Raw genomic sequence first — 23251 nt, forward strand, 5'->3', positions numbered from 1 at the left:
TCATTAGCAAACTAGACGCTTTCATTTATGATGCAGCCGTACTGAACTACATGGCTGGCAGGGACGAGGGCTGCAAGCTGGTGACCATTGGCAGCGGCTACATCTTTGCCACCACGGGGTACGGCATCGCCATCCAGAAGGAGTCGCTCTGGAAGAGGCACGTGGACCTGGCCATCCTGCAGCTGTTTGGAGACGGTGAGACAGTGTGCTGTTTTCTTTTCATTTCTTCATTTATTCATAGATACTGCAAAGCTTAATGCCCTCAGTGAGCAGAGACTCTGTCATGCATACAGCTGTGTTGATGTGATGAGTTGTATATTTAATTACTCAAAGATGCACCAGATAGTCGCTGAGATAATACTCCAGTCTACCAGGGAAGGGAAGTGATTGACAGCCCCACAGCAAACATTAAAGGATAAGTCTGGTTTATTTCAACTGTGGTCTTGTTTTATTGACTTTGGCCACAGTTTCTTCCATTTATCATGCATCATGATAACATGATACTCAGCAAGTGAATTTGTGAAGTCTAGGGACACGGTGACGTCACTAAAATGAAGCCTGGTGGGGCGATCATACAAGCGGAAGAGTTAGTTAAGAGCTGATCTATACTAGTTTATCTGGAGGGCAAAAATGAAATGTGGATAATAATACCTCATAGCACATGAACACAGTTCACTTCAAGAGCTACCTTGAGGCACTTGATTTGCACATAATTTGCCCACAAGTTTATTTCTTATCTATGTTATTGTAAAATATAATACTTGCAAGAATCTCTACCCTTAACTCATGCAGAAAAGTTTAGTCATACTTTGGGTTTCACCCACTCCCATCTGTTCAGAATAAGAACTAGCAGAGGGAGGAGAAACTCATAGTTTATGTAAGGAATTTGTGTGTCAGGGACCACAATTTTAGTGTTTAATTGGCTCTGCAAGTCAAATGTACAGTAATCCCACTCTCATACACCCAGCACAGAGAGAAATGTGGTGCTAGAAATATAAGTTGAGATTTAGCTCCATCATGGGGGCCATATGCTTTATGATCACGCTTGCCTTTTATGGGAGACTGTTCCAGCTCTCCAGGGGTTGTTCTTTTGAAACACGCTTCATTCCTGTCAGCTCTGGCTGGAGCATTAATGAATCTCAGAACGAGCAGGGAATGAAATGAAATGTGTTCAAAATGTCCATTCCTAACCCATACAGTACATGCTTTATGGTTTTCAAGCAAAAACTCCTCATCGTAAACAAGTCAAAATGTCACAGACAACGGCTGCTCGCCGAGTTTATCGACTTCAACACTCTAATTTCACAATGTCCTGTTTTGATATACAGCTCAATTCAGAATGGGAATGTAATGGAAGTTTGGCATGTGTGTGTTGTAGCTAGTTTATTTGGGCATGGTCCAGCGTGTTGTGAGCATCCTGAACCAAGGGCCCTCCGGGGCCCACTATAGTGCGTCCCAGTTAGGGGTGCCAGCATAGCTCCTGGTGTATTTCGACAGCGTGTGTGTATGAGTTTGTGGGTTTGTGTTTGTGTGTGTGTGTGTGCTTGCACATGTGAATATGGGTCAGGCCTCTGAAAATGAGAGTGCCTATGTGTATAAGAGAGAGGGGTGTGTGTGTGTGTGTGTGTGTGTGTGTGTGTGTGTGTGTGTGTGTGCGTGTGTGTTAGAGAGATAAAGAGAGAGCAGAGGAGATTCTGACTATTTGTGACACAGGTTTATTTTTATTAACCTACATACAATTCAATAAGAGTGTTGTGTGTTAATTTTCTCTGACTTATTTACTATAGCTTTGATTATTTATGTGTTTAACTGACAAATTATTTTTCAAACATGTATGTTAGACTAATTTGTGTGTATCTGTTTTTGTATGAACGCATGTGTATGTGTGTGTGTTTGAATATGGGTCGGCTCACAGTATCACCCCCTCCCGTGTGCCGCTACAACAACATTCATACACGAACCAAGCGGCCCTGTCTCGCCCCTCTCAGGATTTCAATGTCACTTTGCCACATCTCACCATCCACTCCCCTCCTGGTGGCCTAGAAAGTGATCAGACTCACGTGGAAAGCCCAGTGGCCTGGTACGAAGGCTGGAAGGGAGTCTGGGTAGTTTGACGCAGACATGAGCAAAAAATATACCACAGCTGTCGTGAAAAAGAAACTGCTATTTTGATTGGTGATTTTCTAATTAGCTGTTGGATGGAAAGTTTTGAAGTCACTCAGCTGAGTTTAATGACTTTATGCCCTTGAAGCCAATGAAATACCTGTTGCATCATTTCAGAGATACCAGACATCAGTGAGAAAAGAATTACTTTTCCCTCAGCTCTAAAATGTGCTTTTTAAACTTTATTTTAATCTTTTGACTCTAAACCACTTTTGATAGTAAATGATTATATTCCATACCTTTACTTATTAGTCTATGAAAAGTAAAAAGAAATGAGAAGTAGCAGACAACAGGCATTAAGATAAATGAAGATATAAACTGATAAAAAAGCACATGGTTTTATTTATTTATTTAAAATTTATGAACAATATTTGACAGTCTGCAACTGTCCAACATGATTGAATGATTCAATGTCATTCTGTCAGTTTGATCTTCCAGTGTCCTTTATTTCATTCCCCTTGCATTATTGTACACAGAGCAGGGGGAATAGTTAAATAGTTAAACAGTTCAAAGAATAGTTTTTGGGAAATACAGTCGTTTGCTCTCTGGTAGAGAGTTGATTGTGAAGATTGGTTTCACTCTGACAGTAAATATGTGTGTGTAAATATGTAAATGTAATGTGTTAATTAGTTAATTTAGAGGTGCTAGTAGGTGGTTTTGTTGCATTTAAATTTAGCCAGGTTAGCTGTTTCTCCCTGTTTCCAGTCTTTGCTATGTTAAGCTAATTTAGCTGGTGGTAGCTTCATATTTAGCGTACTGACATGAAACAAGGATTGATCTTTTCATATAACTGCGCTAGTAAACAAATCAGAGCATTACAGAAATGTTAAACTATTGCTTTAAGGTCACAAAGTTGTAAAAGTAGTTTTATCTCAGACATAAAATCAGTTAAATTCCCAAAACTCACAGTAAACACTAAAAATCAACTTGCAGAGACCTCAGACTTTCTTGAGATAAATATGAAAAAACATCTCAAAGTTTTGCTAAACAAAAAACAGCAACCTTAACTCAAGATCCTCTTACTAGCTTTTTCTGGACCTTGCAATCCCATTTCATGTTCATCAACAGATAGTGCTAGCTTGGTTGTCATAGAGATAGCTCAGTCATCATCACATGACATATGGAACTTAAGTTGATAATGATCATGAGATGCTGTTGAAAGCTCCAGAAAAAGCTAGTAAGTGGTACAAAGGACACAATGAATTTGTTCAGTCACTGTCTTTTTTTTTTTTGCTAATTTCACAGAAGATATTGGAACATGTAGCAAAACCACAGGGGTAAATGAACAATGGCTGCTTCAGTTTCAGGGTTGAGAACTCAGCCTTGGTTAATGTCACTGCTGTCTGGTGTGTAAAGAGCCTAGTGGCATTGAAATGAAGTTGAGGCTCGGTTTTTGTATCTGTAACTAGGTATTTTAGGTGTATGTTGGCATGAACTATTAAAAAAAAAAGATAATCGTTGGTCTAAAACATCATCATGGTTGCCAGAAGAAAAAATGTGTTAGTAATGACAAATTATAGTTTTTACATTAACATTTATTGACAGTCACTTTTGACAGTGTTGGATCTTCCTAGAAGTGTAACTGTGATGTCCTGGAAATGTCCAGTTTTTGCATCCTCACGTGTGTGCTCTGAATTCCTTCTGTCAGATGACCAACGAACAACATAGAAACAACACAAAATGGTTACAGTTAAATTTATCCCTTTATCAGCAGATATGACTAGAGGCTGTTGCATGATTGTGTCTGTGTATCTTTGCTGGCACGCATGCACATGTGTGAAGCCTCTGCCTGAGTTTGTATGCTGTGGAGCTCCGAGTTGTTGTTCAGAGGCCAGCCAGTGCTCCGGTGCAAGAGTCGCGCTGACGTTCAGCGACAGCGGCTGAATGTATGATTAATTAAGCGACGCCTGTCCTGCCACAGTCGGCTTTGATAGAGAACAGCTCGTGATGAAACAGAAGGTGACCCACAAAGAGACCAGAAGCTCGGGGACCAGCATCAGACGCATGGGCAGCCGCTCGAACCCACACACACACACACACACAGACATGCAAACACCCGTTCTTCACACTTTTCATAGATCCACACACTTTAATTTAGATGCTTGTTTTAAAAACCCACAGGCACACAGTGATTAACAGAAATGTCTTCATATCAGATGAGTGAAATGAGCACGTGACCGATGGTGTGTGTTTCACTCTTATCCTGTCCGCTATGAAGCTGACTGCAAAACTGAGACTGTGCTTCACTTCTAACTCTCCTGACTCCCCTTTCTCCCCGCCTGCCCGCCATCTCTCCTCCTCTCTTCTTCTGTTGCATCATCCCTCCATCCCTTGTGTCCCCCAATACCCATCCTGTTATTACATCATATCCCTCCTTTCTACTTCATATTTTACATTCCTTCCCACTTTTTTCACACCCCTTTATTTCAATTCCCATACGAATTATAAAAACTCTTCTCCACATGTCGTCATCATGCCCCCATCCTCTGTCTAATCTCCTTTTTATTCTTCCATCCATCCTGCTCCCTCAACCTCTTTCCCATCCCTCTCCCCTGCCCTCTCATCCACCTCTCCCTGCCTTACCATACCATCTGTTTCCCCCTTCATCCGCTCACTCTCTTGCCTCCCTTGTCCTCTCTGTGCCATTACATTGCCTCCATCCAGGTGAGATGGAGGAGCTGGAGTCCCTGTGGCTGACGGGGATCTGCCACCACGAGAAGAACGAGGTGATGTCCAGCCAGCTGGATGTGGACAACATGGCCGGTGTCTTCTACATGCTTGGTGCAGCCATGGCTCTGTCGCTCATCACCTTCATCTGTGAACACTGGTTCTACTGGCAGCTTCGCTTCTGCTTCATGGGCGTCTGCTCCGGCCAGCCCGGCTTCGTCTTCACCATTAGCAGGGTGAGAAATTACAGGAAAATACAGTTTCGGTTCATATTTCAAGCAGATGTGTCCAACTGCATGGTTCAGTATAATTACCACTGTTGGAAAACTGTTTATCAGCTTGCCATGGCTTGTACTTTCTCACAAATATTCTGATTTACAGATTCAGTTAAAGTCTGTTCAAGACAGAGCCAGCTTACTGGAGCTGAAACATTTAACACCTTGCTTGTGTTTCCAAGCATCAAAATCAAGCATAAGCCCAGTAGTATCACACGTTGCTACCTGGCGCACTTTCCAGATTGTGCCGTGGCTGATATAAATAAACGTCAACTTCCATTCAAACTTCCACACAGCGTTCAGCAGCTACTCTTTGCCAAAGTTAAAACCAAAGGTGATAACTTCAGATATTTTTGCTTTAACACCTGAGAAGGAGTGCTACATACAGTGGGGTTTAGTTGTATTTTTTCACGTTTTAATTGCTCTGAGTAGCAGATGGAGAAATCCTGAAACCCTCTGTAAATTTGATCACACAACCTGAATTGCCATTTTGTGGTAAACTATACCCCTGTGATAGCTGATTATTATTGTGAGCACTCTCTGGCAGGCTCAGCACCTCTCTCATGCTTTAAAAGATGGGTTTTCTTATATCATTAAGTTTGGTTTTTCTCATTGTTGAAGTTGAATGGGTGATAAGTCATTTTTATTCAGTCATCACACAAAATACAGTAAATATAAACAATATAAACAGCAAAAAAGTCAATGGTCCATGTATTGAGTAGTGACTGAACAGGCTCAGGCCAAAGTAAAATGCTTATATATACTTACCTACATTCTTATCAATTTAAGCTGCACACCAAGACGAAAGGAAAAGTTTCCACACTTGTAACCCTCACAAATACCTCTGTAAACCACTCCTTTGAAAACCAAAAGCAAATTACACATTTTTAAATTTATACTAGCACGGTTCCATAATTTAAAAAAAGAAAATCATTCACATTTGTAACTCTCACAAATAGCTTTGCAGATCATTCTTTTGAAAACCGAACGCGAATTACACATTTTTAAATTTATATTAGGGTCGTTTCACAATTTAACCCCAACAACAGAAATACATCTCTTTTTAGTCCCTTTTTTAGCTTTTTGTACAGTAAATTTACAAACATCTCTAAGATCATATTCACTCTCCTGTATTGAAAAGAACTTTTGTTCACATTCTTGGAGTGCCTTCGATTTAACTCTGAACATTATTTGCATAATTTTATAATATACTAAATCATTAAATTTCATAGCATGAGAGTGTGTGATCAGAGTAACCAGCCTTACTAATAATATGTATGTATAATATGTATAGGACTATTGAATTTAGACCTTTGTTTTAAAGGTTGACCCCACACTTCTGCATAATAAGTTATATAGGGAAGTATAAGTGTGCAGGAAATTAAATACATACACAATTATATCCCTAGATTTATACAGAATTGGGGAAGACAGGAAAGTATGGAGGAGTACAAAACATCCAAATAGGTTATACTTCTCCAATTAACCTTTTCAACACTGAATCCTCCTCGTCTGTAAAGTCACCTTCAAGTATTCATCCCCCCATCATCAGCCTTACTGATGTGTCTTTACTCCTCAAGGCTTTAGTGATGTGAAAACTGTGAATGAGCAAACCAAATTCTCACTTCCGAAGCCTGAACAGATACAGGAGCTCTCTCCTTTTTGTCTTGATGCTAAGGCCTTTCTGATGTCCATGAGGTAAATATTTACAAAATGTTGAGCCGAAATCAATATTTCACTCAACTAAAATCAGCCACAGAACCGGTGAGGGTAGATTACCGGATCCCAGGGGACCAAAGTCACCCCCGAGGTATTTGATTTGCATTCCAATTGTTTTGACATGGCTCCTGTGTAATTCACTGTGTGCCTCTGAAGGTGAACCGCTGCGGGCTAAACCACGTGGCTAATTTACAGCAGAGAGCCACACACTGCTGCTCTCTCTCCCTCCATTTGATATGCTGCTGTGGTGCCAGCGCTGCTTGTGCCAAGAAAGCAAGGCTATAGAAAAAAAAAAAAAACCAACATAACATTTTCCCCTCTCTGCTCCAATATTACGCTCCAGTGCCCAACTTTGATTATTTTGTATGGTGTTAATTTTATGACGTTGCTGTTGCCTTGTTTATGGCTGTGTGTGCGTGTCTGTGACTGTTTGTGTAGAAGGAGCATAAAGTACCAGTTGCTAAAATGTCAGTTGACTTCTCATTTCCAAAGACAGGCCGCTTGGCGTTGTTTTTGATTATTACACCATTAGAATTTGTATGGGAACTGGATCTGGGAGCAATTATGCTTTGTATAACATTCAGTGATCACTCTCATTTACAGAAATTACCTCTGTCTTTGCTACAATGTGACAACAAAAATGAACACTGTGTGTCCGCAAATGACGCCAAATGATTCACTATATTAAAATATTCAGGGGAAATTTTCATCAAATGTTCATTTGCATATGTAGCACAGAGCTCGGGCATTATGAAACAACAACAGTGGAAATTATGGTTTATTACCTTTCCAGGATCCTCAGCCACAGCGTCACATCATCTCCTTCTCATTGACTCGAGTGTTGTCTCTCCAGCCTCGGACGTATCTTCCCCTTTTTCTTTTCTTCTTTCTTGCGCTGCCGCTCAGATTGATTCCGCTTTTTTAATTTCACAGCATAATCCAATAAACTTTATTGTTATTACAGCAATTAACATTTAGGCCCGGCAGTGTAAAAAATGAGACATCTGTCACGGTTGGCGTGAGTCACGTGGCCTCAGTCATGGCTTCACGGTCGGTTAACGCTCCCACCCTCGGAGGGGCTCCGCAGCTTTGTGAGCGGCTCTCCCCTGGCTACCTGCTCCTCCAGGTCCCACCTGCAACACTGAAACAAATTAATTAAATCGATTTAAAAAGCCTCTAATGACTTTAGAACAGTAAATGTATTAGAGGTTTTAATCACCCCTCTTTTCACAGCCCTTGCATTAAATCATGGCTGTGTTCATTTGCATTTAGCATCATATACTTGCACCACACACATGCAGTATTAAATTATAAGTTGCTACATGTACAGTAGGTGGTCTATATGCAATCGTACATAGGGGACAGCTAGTTATTTGTTGATTTCCTGCCTCTCTGTACCAGTGTAATCACTTATAGATTTTGCTGTGATCCCCTGGTGGATTGAAAATTCTTAGGAACCCTCAGGCCGCAATTATTGCTATTCACACATTCTGTCCAAATAAGCAGCTACTGTAGCACCAGGCCGGCAGCAGTCTGCCAACTGTTACAGTATGTGGGCATGTGGAGTAGACAAAATCTGCTGTTGAATATGAAGCAGCCATTACTTTTTTAAATGTCCAAGATTTGATGCACTACAGTATTACGTTTGTCTATCTGAGAGTGGTCTATTTGTATGTGTGTGTGTCCCTGTCTGACAGAAAGCACAAATGTTCAGTCTGACCTTGCCCTCCAACACCATCACTGCTCAATACAACACAATCTTGGCATCTGTACAGGTGAAAACCTAATGGGGGAAGATAATCCTCAGATTAAGGTGGATGCTTGTGGAAAAATTCAGCCCAAGATGTGATTATGTCATAGATCTCACGGGAGGGAAGATCAGAGACAGATTCTGCAACAGGTGGGGTGTAATCAGGACAATAAAAGAAGAAAAACAAAAGAGATGAAATGGTGACAAATTATACAAACAGGCAGATGGAAAAAAGAAACAGAGATGAGACAGATAAGGACCAGACAAACATTGAAAGATGGTTCTAAGTGAAAAAATATCACGCAGGTGGGTGTATACATTCATCCTGCGCCTCAAGATTCCCATCCATATCCCATCTTTCTCAAATACTGTTGAGTCATTTAGTATTTATGTTAACCTCTCTTTGTTTTAGCCACTGTCAAGCTTTACATACTTGGCTGTTAACAGACTGTGAAATTGAAAGAAGTAATAACATTATCTATAAACCTGGAATGAGGGATGAAGGCCTTTTTGCTGCAATGCAGGCGCTGTCCACGTAGCTAATTAACTGCCAGAAACGAGTGGCCAGGCAAAGGAGAACCAAGGGTCAACAAGTCATATTAGTGAATAAAAGGAGATGGGGAAGAGTCATAGCTTAACAGTAGAGAATATTTGACGGCCGCTGACCTCTTGGCAGAGTCCTGACCTCTGTAGTGGATAGCAGGGCGAAGGTCAGCTGATCTTTGATCTCTTACAGTGGAAAGCATCCCTTTATTTCCAAAGCCATCTACAGATGTCCAGAAAAACTGAGTAAAATCATTGTTTGGAATTGATCTGATCCTTTACCATCCCCATCTGTCACGCCTGGTTTGCTCTCCTCTGTACATCCATTTTTATCTGAATATTGTATCATACATCACTGAATGCAAATGGGGCAGTTTATCTTTCTGTCACTGTAATGCTCAGCCAGTGTCTCCTTGGCTTGGCCTTTATCTTCAGAAGGGATTGTGTTGTGGCCGGTGGCTCCGAGGGGTAGTGGAACTGAGGTGTTTAATAACTGCCGGAGGATATTGTCAGCTGAATTCTAATCACATTGATTAAAGGTATTGACCAGTGGGACTCTGGGGTTTTTACAGCCTCTTTGCCTTTATCAATCATCCACCGTCCGGCTTCACGATCCTCTCTAAATCTTCATGCTGTGCTCACTCGCACTGTTTCACTTTATCTCACATCTATAAATTACATGTACGTACTATATACAGTATTTACTGGGGAAGGTATTGACAGCATCAGCAGAAAGAGCTGCTCTCACATTACCTCATCTACTGTAGGTTCAAAAAAACAGGGTGGTCAGGGTAAATGTATGTCCACTGTTTTGTCAATAGTAATAGTGAATGATAATAGTTGAGTTTACCAACTGTTTACAATGTGCAGTCTTTAATGTTGTCTCCTGGTCTGTTTTCCCCACACAGGGCATCTACAGCTGTATCCATGGGGTGCAGATTGAGGAGAAAAGCAGCTCGGCACTGAACTCCCCATCAGCCACCATGAACAACACCCATTCCAACATTATGCGCCTCCTACGCACCGCCAAGAACATGGCCTCCCTGTCCGGGGTGAACGGCTCACCACACAGTGCTCTGGACTTCATCCGTCGCGAATCCTCTGTTTATGACATCTCCGAACACCGGCGCAGTTTGGCGGGCCACTCAGACTGCAAGGCTCCGTACCTACCAGAAGACAACATGTTCAGCGACTACATCAGTGAGGTGGAGAGGACGTTTGGCAGCCTCCACCTGAAGGACAGCAATCTGTACCAGGACCACTACCTGCATCACCATGGCTCAACTCTTGGGCTCAGTGGACCTCCTCCCAATAGGCCCCATAGTTTGGGCAGTGCTAGTTCTCTGGAGGGCGGTATGTTCGACTGTGACAGCCTGGGTGGAGGGGTGGCTCCTATTTTCACCACCCAGCCCTGCTCAGCACTGACCCACAGGAACATGAGCAAGTTTGACCTCCTGTCTGGACAGACTCCTCCCTCAGGCCAGAGCTTCAAGGGAGGGCTGCCAGACCTGTACGGGAAGTTCTCTTTTAAAGGAGGAGCCTCAAGTTCCACCTACATCCCTGGGCATGGCTATTGTGGAGGGAGAGGAGATGACGATGGGAATATACGCTCAGATGTCTCGGACATTTCCACGCACACGGTAACTTACGGTAACCTGGAGGGCAATGCCAAGAAGCGCAAACAATACCGCGATAGCCTGAAAAAGAGGCCGGCCTCTGCCAAGTCCAGACGGGAGCTGGACGAGATTGAGCTGGGCTACAGGAGGAAACCCTACCACATCAGCCACCACCACTACCACAGCCACCGCTCTACCTCCCCACCACTTTTCCCCTCTGAACGCAAGAGAGGAGGAGGAGGTGGAGGCGGAAACAATGATGGGAACTCCTATCTCTTCAGAGAAAAGGAAAGCGTTAGGGATTTTTATTTGGACCAGTTTCGGCCCAAAGAGGGCGTCCCTCAGTGGGAGCATGTGGACCTGACAGAGGGCCCTGGGAATAGAGATGGGGGGGCCTGCACCTCCTTGGTTCCAGTGGATGACTTTCTTAAGAGCAAACCCAAAAAGTCAGATTCAAAGAGTGGGGGAGGATCTGGGTTGGCAGGAGGAGACTGGGAGTGCAGAAACTGTCGGGCTAGTGGAGGGGGCAAGCAGATGTCCATGCATGGAGGGGGTGGTGGCGTGTATGGTGGTGGTATGAGTTGCGGGTCGTCAGGAGGCGGAGGAAACAGCCGCCCCAGCTCTGCAACCTGCATGCGCTGCGAGGGCTGTAAAAAGACAGGAAACCTCTATGATATCAGCGAGGACAACAACCACCTCTTGGAACAGATGGGGGGAAGCAAAGGTGGGGGAGGAGGAGGAGGTATGGGCGCAGGTCCTCAGTCTCAATCTCAGGCCCAGCAGAGGAGGAAGAGTGGAGGATTCGGCAAGCCACTTAGGCGGCAGCACTCGTATGACACATTTGTCGACCTTCAGAAAGAGGAGTCAGGTGGGATGGGAAGTTTGATGGGGGGTCTAGGAGGAGGTGGAGGGATGAGTGGCGCAGGCATGGGAGGGATGCTGCCCCCACCCAGGAGCGTTAGCTTGAAGGAGAAAGAACGTTACATGGAGGGCACCAGCCCCTTCGCACACATATTCGAGCGTCACGGGGGCTCGGAGAGAGAAAGGGAAAGAGACAGGGACCCGTTGTTTTATGGAGGAGAGGGCCGGAAAGGACCTGGCTCACCATTTGGTCTGTTTAGAGGCGGAGAGGGCCTCCACCGCCGCTCCATCGGAGAGAGAGACATGAGAGACAGGGATAAGTCTTTGATGGAAGGTGGCGGTGGGGCAGCGTTCTCTTTATCCAAATCTCTTTACCCTGACCGGGTAAACCAAAACCCCTTTATACCCACCTTTGGGGATGACCAGTGTCTGATGCACGGAGCCAAACAATATTACATGAAAAAGCAACAGCAGCAGCAGCAACAAGTTGCCAAAAACAGCCGAAGTGACTTCAGGGGCCAGATGAGCACGACGTCATACCTGCCAGCGTCTGCCACGGCGGGGGTGATGTCTAATGTAGCCCCCCGGTTCCCAAAAGAGCTCAGCCTTGGTGGAATGAACCACCACGGCTCCATGCTGGGGGTTGGCCCCCCACGTCCCTTCAATGGAAGCAATGGCCATGTGTACGAGAAACTCTCCAGCATTGAGTCTGATGTGTGAGAGGAGAAAAAGGGGAGGAGGAGCAGATAACGACAGGGGAGAAGGGGAGAGGAGTAGAGGCATGCAGTGTTAGGAGATCAGGGATGATTTTAAAGACGCTGTCCACACACTGCAAACCGAGCCCATATTGAAACAGCAAGATGAGAGACAGAGAAGGAAGAGACTGAAAGGTTGAGACTGTGATTTAGAAAAATAAGATTGAGGGAAAAACGGAAAAGTCTTGATTTTTGCAAGAAAATCTGGGTAAAAAAATCAGGACACCCCGAGGAGGCGTGGGCTCTTAAGCCTCCCTCAGAAACGGCCAAAGCTACTCTACTTTTATGTCCAAACACAGTTGATTAACATTCCCCTCAACCTCACAAACGCACTCAACTCAACAAGTCCATCACTTCATCCACCAGTGAGGCAGAAGTCAATGTACTTGGTTATTATCGCGAAGAGACGACACCTCATCTTAGTTTGATACTGGACGTGTGAGCCTGGTGCGATTTGATGGCTGTCTGAGAGCCCCCGCTGAGTGCTTACGAGGAAAGACTGCGAGAGCGGAGAGAGAAGCAAACTGCCCATCTGCCCCTGTGTCACCACAGAAAGGAGACATTGTCACGTTTACCAGAGCCGCGACACAGGAGATGACTAGTGCTTCTCTCTCCTCCTCTCTTGCTCGCTCTCTGTGGAAGGAGACAGCCTGGCCTGTCCATCTCTCTCTCCGTCCTGCACTCGTCCCACTCCTCTATTCTCCCTCTCTCCTCTTTTCTCCCAGCCCCCGCTCCTCCTCCTCATCCCTGACGCCAAAAGAGCCGATCTTGTTTGCTATGAGAAATACAATCACGAATGATAATAAGATATTCTTATAGAAAAAAAACAGGGTATAAGAACAACAATAATATTGATAACATTGTGAATAACAAAGATGTTAGTATTGATTATGATAACACAGCTTATGATATCACTAAGTTTTTCTTGTTTTATGTTCTGTTGGTAGAATATTTCACTACTGTTTTAGTATCTGACGTTGTATCCTGTCTGCCCCTGGTGGCAGCAGGAACGTTGTCCTTAGTTCAACCAACAAGCCAGAAAGACTGAGTCCTTAACTCCTGTTTTTCTGATTTCTGTAGAATATTTTACTCCATGCTCATTCATTTATTTGCTCCTTTTGGAAAAACCGGATCTCGAAGACGCATTTAGAGCTGACAGATCCTTACTTGATGTTTCAAGATGTTACAAATCAAAGCGCACACACACACACATACACACACACACACACACACACACACACACTTAAAACACATACAGTTTTTGTCGGTCTGAACTTGTGTTACTGTGAACAACACGTTTTCGTCAGAGGCTGAAGATACTGAGAGGAAGGACGTGCCTTAATGGTCTCCAGTGGATGTGTCCTCCAGTGCACATGTGGTCCTCAACGCGACAAGCACCGGGATGGACCAGCATGCTTTTAGGCTGCTGCGGTGTTCTCTTCTTCACGTATATGAGCCAAAACTGCAGTAAACATTTACAGCAGGCTTGAGACGCCGCACCCTGATGGTTTAGATACAAGACGCCGTTGGAGATGTTTTATAACTTCGTAAAATAATTTCATATGTCAAGTATGGGCAGTGCTTTATGAAGCAGTTGTATTCAGGATGTCCCACTGTCACGGATAGACCGATGGGTCTCACTTCACAACACGGCAGCCTTTAGACCACTTCTTTTATTCAGGTTACATAACAACAGTCACCAGGCACTTACTTTTTTCGGCCTCTCACTAGTATCTCGTAGACGGCATTACTTTTCACTCACGTAAGCAGTCTAAGAGGCGCGCACAGTAAGCTCTGTCCGGACAATATATGCACTGTCGTTTATGTAGAGAAGTGTTGTTGCCCCATGACAATGATACTGATAAAAGCTTGAGCGGAGGAGGATGTCTATTTGAGAGAGGCCTCTTGAACGCTGACTGAGGCGTCGTTAAAGCGGCCATCTTGCGAAAGCTTTCAGGCTTTTTTCTTTTTTTTTTCTTCGACTAATGTAGATAGTCTTTTTAGCTGGAGAGGCCTCATTTATTGCACAGGACCTTTTACTCAGTGTAGGTTCAGGCACTCGGTAGACATGCCTTATCATCCCATCACCCCCTCCCCCCCAACCTGCCCCCACACCCGAGTTGTCTGATGATGATGACTCATCATATTGCTGTACAGAATAAGGAAGCCTCTATTAGTTATTTAAAGGTTTGATCTTCGATTAGCTGCGGGTGTCAGAAGTTCAAGGGCTGCAGGAGATTGCGCAGGAGTGCTGGCCTGAGATGGGATCTGCTAGAGGGTGTAGAGTGTGATCTTTGTCAGTGCATACTTCTATCTTATACGCCGATCAAATGCACCAATGGAATAGGTTATAGGTGCGTGCGTGTATGTGTGTGTGTGTGTGCGCGTATGTGTGTGTGTATGCATGTGTGGAGGGAAGGAAATCACGGTCGAATGATAACAGCTGTTTTTTTCCCCCCTATTAACCTGCTGATAACTATTCATAAGTTCAATTCAAGCCTCTGTTAACACTGTCCAAGTGAGACTGATCGAGTTAGCCTTAAATCAAACAGATTCACCCCTCCCCCACCAAACCCCACCCCCAATAAACGACTCTCCCAATAATTACATTGGGATCTCTGGAATTTTTATACGCACACATTTTGAAAGTTCAGGTCAACCATTATCAGCGAGAGGGTGTAAGAAGGAGACGGGGGAACGTGGGGGGAAAATGATGAGGAAATCAGAAGGAGCAGAAGCAAGACTTGGGAGTGAGCATCAATCAGTGTCAGCATTAGTACATTCAATCTTTTCCTTGTAAATAATATATTTAAAACTCTTTTCACTTTGTACAGTAAACAGACAGACAGGATGTAACTTTCAATATGTTTTACAGCAATTTAAGAAATAAACAAAACAATAATAAAAATTCATAAAAACAAAAAAATACATCAACAAAAATATGCAAAATATAGTTAAGACACAAATATTACTAATCATAAGTGATATAATTGAACCTCTTTTTCTTTCAATCTCATGTTTACTTGATTATGATAGTTTACCAATCAGTATACTGATTATGTTAAGAATTATGCTTTTTCTTATTTTCACTAAAGTGTTGGAAATTGAGGATAATTTATTGTAGGTGTAGACGTTTGGTGATAAAAGGGGAAAGTTTAGTTTTAGGAGTCTTTGCTAAGTTTCCCTTGAATTGTGTTAGATTCTCTCTTTTTAAAGTAAGCTCTTCTTCATGCTTTTTGAGATCAATTCAATTATCTACACATTTATGTAATACAATATTACATGTATACATAGATGATATTTGCATATAGAGGCAGTATATTGTGATCCTTCATTTTTAAGCAGCAATCCTTGTTAAAAACTCACAAAATATTTGTGTTTTTGTTGCCCGTTTCTTTTTTTTTCTTTCTTTCTTTCTTTCTTTTTTGACCTGGGCTCTAACGGTGATTGCACACAAAATTTAGAGCCATCGTCGGCCCGGCCTATCCTGTTCCCTCTCTATGTTTGGGATAGACATCACTGTGGTAAAGGAAGATATAATATATATATATATACACACACACACAGACATATATATAAATGTACACACATGCACACACACATATAAACACACACAAAAGCACACTGGAGATTTGCCAGTGTTGATGTTGTTGATATATGAACGAGCATAGGTTCATCTTATTGAGAATCCATTTGAAGCTGAAATGCATTTGTGCAACCCCTTATTAAAAGGTGAAACATTTGTTCTGTCATGTTTCATTTAATGTCGAGCTTCGCTTCAGGGGAGTCAACTTGTTGTTGCTCTATTTTAACTCACATATTACTAAAACTGTGTTATTTGACAGCTGCAAACACTTAAATGCTTTGGATTCTAATTTATTTTGTGCAACTTTGTGCACTGCTTGTTCCTCTGTATGAGAAGAGAAATATAATTTGTAATTTGTTGTGTACATATGCAATTTTGTCCCCATGCAGTCAGAAATTATTTCCCCTGCTCTTCTTCTGTGTGGTACTGATTCCAATAAGTCTCTATAATCTTCTCCGCAGCCCTGAGAGAAGAAATTCATCTCTCTTCTGTTTTTCTTCTCAACTGCTTTCATGTCCAGAGGGTTGATTGAAAAGTGAAAAATGTATCCATGTGCACATAAACTCTGTTGGGTTTTGCATATTTTTCACACAAGCCACCAGGTTTATTGTCCTCATTTGCAATAAGTCATTTGTAATTACTGCACACTGTATGTGCCAACACATCAGTTGCTGTTTTTTGTTTTTTTTCCTGCACTGGAAGGCAAGCTTGGGCCAGTTTATAGCTACTGGTCGGGAAGTTGAGCTGCACCTGACACTGTGGTAAACATGCTATCATCAGGCCTTTACCACCTCCAGCTGCTCTGCTGTGCAGCCGGCACGCGCAGGTCGGCTGGTCAGCAGTGCAGAGTAAGCAGGGCTCGTCAGAGGTCTTTATTTCCCTTAAGGCCAGGTTGGTTCCAGCCTTCCTTCTCTGCACACGAGCACATTTGTTCCAACACTTAACGTAGAGCAAAACACTGTGTCACACTTTTTTCTGTTTTTTAAGCAACACAAGAAATGGCTTTGGCAAGTTAGTGGGCTGGAGCATCCTGAAGGTGGAGGATGTAAATACCACCTCAGCTGACGTGTGTTTTTCTGTCAGGATGACTGACACATGGGACCAAATAACAGCATGACACGGCGGGCTGCAGGGATCGACACACTGCTTCAACCGAGTGGTGAAAATGTATTTTTGCATTTAGTGTTTTTTTGGAGGAAAGGTAATTGATATGTTCATGGTGACTAAGTTGTATCTGCTTATTCTTTTATCAATGAGACACTTGTGTGATTTCATCTCATGCCGACGGGAGGAATTATACTGTGAATATGACTGACGTGTCGTGAGGGTTCATGTAATTTAGCAGTTCACCCTGATCCATTACAAAACTTGTTTACTAATATTTTAAAGTTCTTTCTGTGTGTATGTGTATGAATATGTATTGATATTGCTTTATATTGATGCATACAAAAGATTTTTTATTAAATTGTGTACAGTTTTGTTTGTTCGTTAATATTGCTGTTTTCCATCTTTATCATCCATAACTGGAGAGTGGATTGCTTTACCTGGATGAACTGATGATAACATGACATAAGGGGTTGCTCCTAAATGTATTTCACAAGGTGAACGGGTTTATGAAAACACATCTTCACTGAGGCTGCATAGCCCGATTAAATTTGCTGTGGGTTGACAAAAAAACATGTAACATATGAATAGTATCAATTGTATACATAATGATATACATAATATTATTCTTGGCCATTCTTTTCTCTTTTTGTGGCCCTTTTCTTTGAAATAATACCAAAATTTTTACACCATACGAACAGAAAACCACACAAAAACAAATAATTGTACAGGTTGTGTAAATACTGAATATTGGGGAAAACATTTACCTTCTTTTTTTTGTATGGAAACGATCAAAGTTAATCTCAATAACAAAAATTAACCACGTCATGACAAAAATTGCAAAAAAACATCATTAAGGTACTTCTAATAAGGATAATACTGATATCTACAATTATAAGTGCTCAAATAAGACTATTCTTTCTCTTTGTACATGATGAACAAAATGAAGTGTTGAGTATTAATAATAAAAAACTAGAAGTTTCACGCATATGGCATACATGAGTCTTTTTAAGCTTTGTTGTGCTGACCTTTGAACTCTGAATCTTTGACACACACATGCACAGACGTTCTTGATTCACTTAAATTTGGCTGCTTTATTTATGTGCTGGAGAAGTTCTCCCCTTCTTGCATCACTTGTGAATGTCTCTCATGTCTCAGCAGTTTTGACTGAGTCTATCTGCCCACTGTAGTGAACACACACACACACACACGGCCAGTCTGTCTGCCTCTCTACCTCCTTCCTTTAGTCTTCCTTTTTGTCTCTGACAACCCACACCTTTCGTAGAGTCTTGCTCCCCTCTCTCTCTCTCTCTCTCTCTCTCTCTCTTTATTTCACAAACACATCCATTGTCATGCTCTCAAAAGCATGATCTCTCTGTCACACACGAGCTGGCTCTCTCTCTCTGCGGGCTGGCAGGAGTCTCTGGGAACGGAGGAGAGGAGAGGTCTGCCTGAGAAACCAGGGCCATATGGTGACTGTATGGTGGAATGGTTGAGTCTGGGTCTGTCCCCTCTACAATCCACACTGCTGCTGGCGCTCTCCACAGCCTCGTCTGATGGCGTCCAGCCCCCTCAGGGCTCTCCCAGGCTGCTCTCATCACCCCACCTCCACACCCATACACCCCAAACCACACATACACACGCACACACTGCGCCGCAGTACAGTGGACCTGCTTGAGACCTCCCATTATACCTGCTTGAGAGATCCCATTATGCTCCTCTTCTCCTGCGCCCTCAGGCACAGCTGTTGTGTGCTCTGAAGTTAAAAGCGAGGTTCAGGCTGAAGTGGTTCCCATTTCAGCTCACCTGTGAGACAGCACAAACCAGTGTGTAGCACTATAATGCTCTTTTTTGTGTTAACCTTTATTTATCAACAGTGAGACTGAGGGTGTTTTTCACAATGCATAACAATTATCTGAGGTCAGGGAAGCGGGACAGGTTGGAAAAGCAGGATGATGGAAGTAAATGAAGAAAACCCTCCCTTGTCTAAGCAATTGCCATCAAACTGTCATTGAGAAGGGCATTTATCTTCCAGCGGTCTCCATCGCTCTTCAGTTTATATTCAGTTACATTGTGCTTGTACTGAGCAGGTCCCTTGAGCAAATGTATTTAAATATATGAATAATAATCAAGGCAGTCTGCGAAGGAGGATACAGGCAAAACATCCCAGAGGAAATCATAGCTAAAAATCATGTGCATTTAGCTCAGCTGCTAATGTCAGGAGATGTATCGACTCTTTTTTCAGGCAGGATTCATGGTTGAAGTTGTACACCCTACAAACGGCAGGTTAGCTGAATTTGAATTAGAATGTCTCCTGGAGATGGAAAGCAAGATTCAATATGCAAATCTTCAATGTAGGCGTGTGTGATTCGCTGTTTTATGATGCTGTTTTGGTTTTTTTTTCCACGTGACAAAAACACCTCAAATCCAAAAAGCCATGTAGTTCTCTCACTGTGGGATTGAGCTGGGCTGTGCAGGCTGTAAATTTTACATTTTGGCATTTTAACAAGCATACCTTATCTGGAGTGACTTAAAGATGCATTAAGATTTTTACTGCCCCATAGCACAAAATGACCACAATATATCTGCGGGGGTTTGATAGAGCTGTTGATCAATGCCAGTAACTCACTGCTTACTTTGCCAGGTATCGTAAGGAGACTTTAGAAAGCACTCCCTTTCCTCACCATATCCTCACCCACTCCCTAGCACTGGCATTATCAGCTGGTCAAAGATGGAGGACGGGCTGTATCCGTGAGAAAATCAGCAACATAAACACTTTTTGTGCTTAAGCTGGAAAAGCAAAGTGCTTTCATTTTGCTTTGTGGTCCATCAATTTTTCATTCAGTGTATCTCTGCCATTTCTGTTCTGATTAGAGAGCTCTCTGTCTCTCAAGTGTTAGAATGAGATTAGCGCAGGTCTGTCTGTTAGCATCTAAGCTATGTTACAGACCTGTTGATGTTTATACAATTCTCTGGTTGCCCATTAGATGGAACTGAGGTTACAAGTTCCTTTGTATTCAAAAATCAATGTGAGCACTTATGCTATGCAGACGCCTCATAGTGGCACTAGAAGAAAAGTCAGAGGATCACTAAAACCATTAGGGCACATCCTCTGGGAACCATGAATGTATGTACAACCTTTTGAGGCAATCAACCTGTAGATGTTAAGATTTTGATGTTTAGATGTGAAGATCAGTGATAAAGTTGACCAGCTGATGACATTAGAGGAAAAGCCAGTGGATCACCAAAGTTACTACGGTTCGTCCTCTGGGGAACATGACTGTCTGTACAACTTTTTACAGCAATCCATCCAAAAGTTGTTGAGATATCTCATTCTGAACCAAAGCGAAAGGGTGGAATGAGCTGCATCACTAGAGCCACGTTGCTAGTATGAAGACAGCAACTGTAAGACATGAGTGGTAAACTGAGGGGTGGGGTGAGGGGGATTTTAAAAGATAGAATGAGAGAGAGAGTGAGAAGAAGAGAGAGAGAGTCAATCAAGGACCTCTACTATCATCTCAGCTACTTCACCAAAATAGTGACGATGAGATGAAGTGGCTGGGCGGTGCAGACTCTCACCTGCGCTCCCCACAGACCACAGCTAGAAAATTGGTGTCTGCCAGAGAGCAACAAAACATGTCTGAAGTGAGGCCATGCTGTACCTGTTAGACTTCAACTGCAGTTAATCATACAACAACACTATAACTGACTACCTCTGTGTCCACTCTGTATCCTCACTATCTGACCTACTCTCTAGCTTCTGAGCATTTTGCCTTTACCTGCTCAGAGCAGCTGTCCCCCTCCCAGCTATGATGATGCCCACCTCCCCATCCATCATCCCTGGAACAGCACACACACCCCCACACTCGGGGCTCACATTAATTTTTCAGTCACACTGGCAAGCAAGACTTATTAAATTATTGATGGAGGGAGTGAGGTGTGAGGAAAAAAGGATGAGATCTATTAGTAAGATAGAGAGTCACGTGCTTAGTTGCAAACCACCTCCACCTTAAATGTGAATGATCACTGTTTGTGCCTCAGTTTTGTCCTGGTTGTTACGGCCTAGGATTAGCTGAATGAAGTGTAGTTGTTGATGTTGGTCTGGTTTGGAGAGCTGGACAGTCTGAGCAGGATCCTGACGTATGTGAATCTGACAACTTTACTTCAAGAGCCACTCAGAGGCAAAATCTGGCTCTCCATCTGCCTCTCAGTGTTGTATTCTCCTGTCTATCACCCGATACTCTCACTAACACTAAGACTTCCTTAAATGCCTCACTCTTGCCTCCCTACTTCTCTCCCCTCCTCTCTTGAACTGTCTTTATCCCACTTTTACTCCCTCTCTCTCCAAGGCCCCCTTCTATTGTGCGTCAGCTTGAATTATTAGGATGGAGAGGTGTGTGTGTGTGTGTGTGTGTGTGGGGGGGGGGGGGGGCGGAGTGTCATGGTAATAAAAGACTGAGAGCCCTGTGAGTTATGGATCAGAGTTCACTGGATTATTGAGAATAAGAGAGAAAGAAGGAGAGAGGGAGAGAGAGAGAGAGAGAGAGAAAGTGAGATGGAGGGAGAAGAGGGGTAAAAAGGACAGATGACAGTTGTGGAGGTACTGCAGTACTGTAATTTAAGAGCCCAGTAAGGCAAGTTTCTGTTCTATTTTGGTGGTAAAACTCACTTTATCCTTGAGACTTTAGGAGAGTCATTTGTTTGCAGAAAATTGCTCCGCTTTTTTCTGTGTGTGCCTGTGTCTGACCGATGTCTACAGCACCACTCTGTCATTCTCCTGCTCTCTCTTATATCTCTCATTGTCCGTCCCTTCTCTCTCTTCTCTTCAGAAAGTATCTTGAAGTACATTTTAACAATTAACAGTTACCTAGCAACAGGATACATAATGTCAAACGTCTGAGGCAGCAATGAAATGTAAAGTATATGATTCACAGTATAGGAACATACCAATAATGCGTTGTATTCAGTAGATGAGAGACAGAGGGTCTGGGGGATCCAACAAGATCAGCTGAATTATTTAATTGAAACTAATTCCTGCATCTGGTGTCTGACACATGCTGATTACACACACACTCTGCACACAGCGACACAGCCAACAAACTGCTCCTTCAGATTTAAAGGACCAGTGTGTAGGATGTGGAAGGAATGTAATATTCATAATTATGTTTTCATTGGTGTATAATCACCCATAACTAGCAATCATTGTGTTTTCGTTAGCTCAGAATGAACTCTTTGTATCTACACAGGGAGCGGGTCCTCTTCCATGCAGACCACCATGTTGCACTGCTATGTTTCTACAATAGCCCACAATGGACAAACAAAACACTGGTTCTAGATGCATTTCTACATTACCTGAAGGCCATCGTAGATTCTCCTATATGCTTTGAAAGGCAGGGGAGGGGAGGGGTATTCAGGTGGTTGCAGTCTGCAACCTCACCACTAGATGCCACTAAATCTTACACACTGGTCCTTTAATTTGGCTTGATACTGATTGTTCTCTCTCTGTGTGTGTGTGTGTGTGTGTGTGTGTGTGTGTGTGTGTGCATCTAGGAACTGAGCTGCTAGTGGAGGAACATCAGGCACTGATTTCACACAGCAGCTACACAGCACACACCAGACTTCATGATCGATGCGATGGAGAGAAACCATCAATACACACCACACAAAGCGTATAGAATTGTAGCTTATGGGGATGGCAGTTTATTTCATAATGCAGCATTTGAAGAGTGAGACAGGAGATACTGGAAACTGGCAAGCATTGAAGCGTTCTTTTATTTTGACCTCTAAATGTCCTACTTTTCATTGGCAGACATCCATCATATCAAATGGTTACACTGGAGTGAACTTTAATTTGCTTGTGAATTTGAGTTTGACTTGATTTGGGCTTAAGTTCACACATTCACCAAATTAAATTACATTTATTGGGGTGGCAATACTTTAAAGGAATAATATTTTTAGTATACTATATTTATAAACATTTTGGGGAATACATTTTATGCTTAATTTCTTTCTTGCCAAGAGTTGGATGAGAACATGAATACCACTCTCATGATTGTAGCTAAATGTGAAGCTAAAGCCAGCTGCCGGCTAACTTAGCGAGCTTACAAAGGTGGAAACAGTTAGAAAATAAAATGATCCAAATGCAACACTTCAAATGAATGAACATATTCCAAAAAGTATTGTCAGCATTTCTTCCTTCAGGGTAATTAAAA

At 42.8% G+C, this 23251-nt stretch overlaps 1 protein-coding gene across 2 annotated transcripts in view; it reads left to right on the forward strand.

Moving 5' to 3' along the window:
* The window catches only part of grin2ba (glutamate receptor, ionotropic, N-methyl D-aspartate 2B, genome duplicate a), a 128833-nt gene extending 110806 nt beyond the window's left edge, over positions 1-18027 (forward strand). For both annotated transcript variants that reach the window (XM_071474401.1, XM_071474402.1), the window contains 3 exons: positions 8-195; positions 4828-5066; positions 10026-18027. In XM_071474401.1, coding sequence (XP_071330502.1) covers positions 8-195; positions 4828-5066; positions 10026-12314 — 2716 coding nt within the window. In that variant the 3' untranslated portion in view covers positions 12315-18027. The remainder of the gene's footprint in view (positions 1-7; positions 196-4827; positions 5067-10025) is intronic.
* Positions 18028-23251: the final 5224 nt, after the last annotated feature.

Source organism: Trachinotus anak, unplaced genomic scaffold (genome assembly GCF_046630095.1).
Source record: "Trachinotus anak isolate AG129_WGS33_773 ecotype Australia unplaced genomic scaffold, CSIRO_AGI_Tana_v1 ptg000003l, whole genome shotgun sequence".
NCBI classification, from domain to species: Eukaryota; Metazoa; Chordata; class Actinopteri; order Carangiformes; family Carangidae; genus Trachinotus; species Trachinotus anak.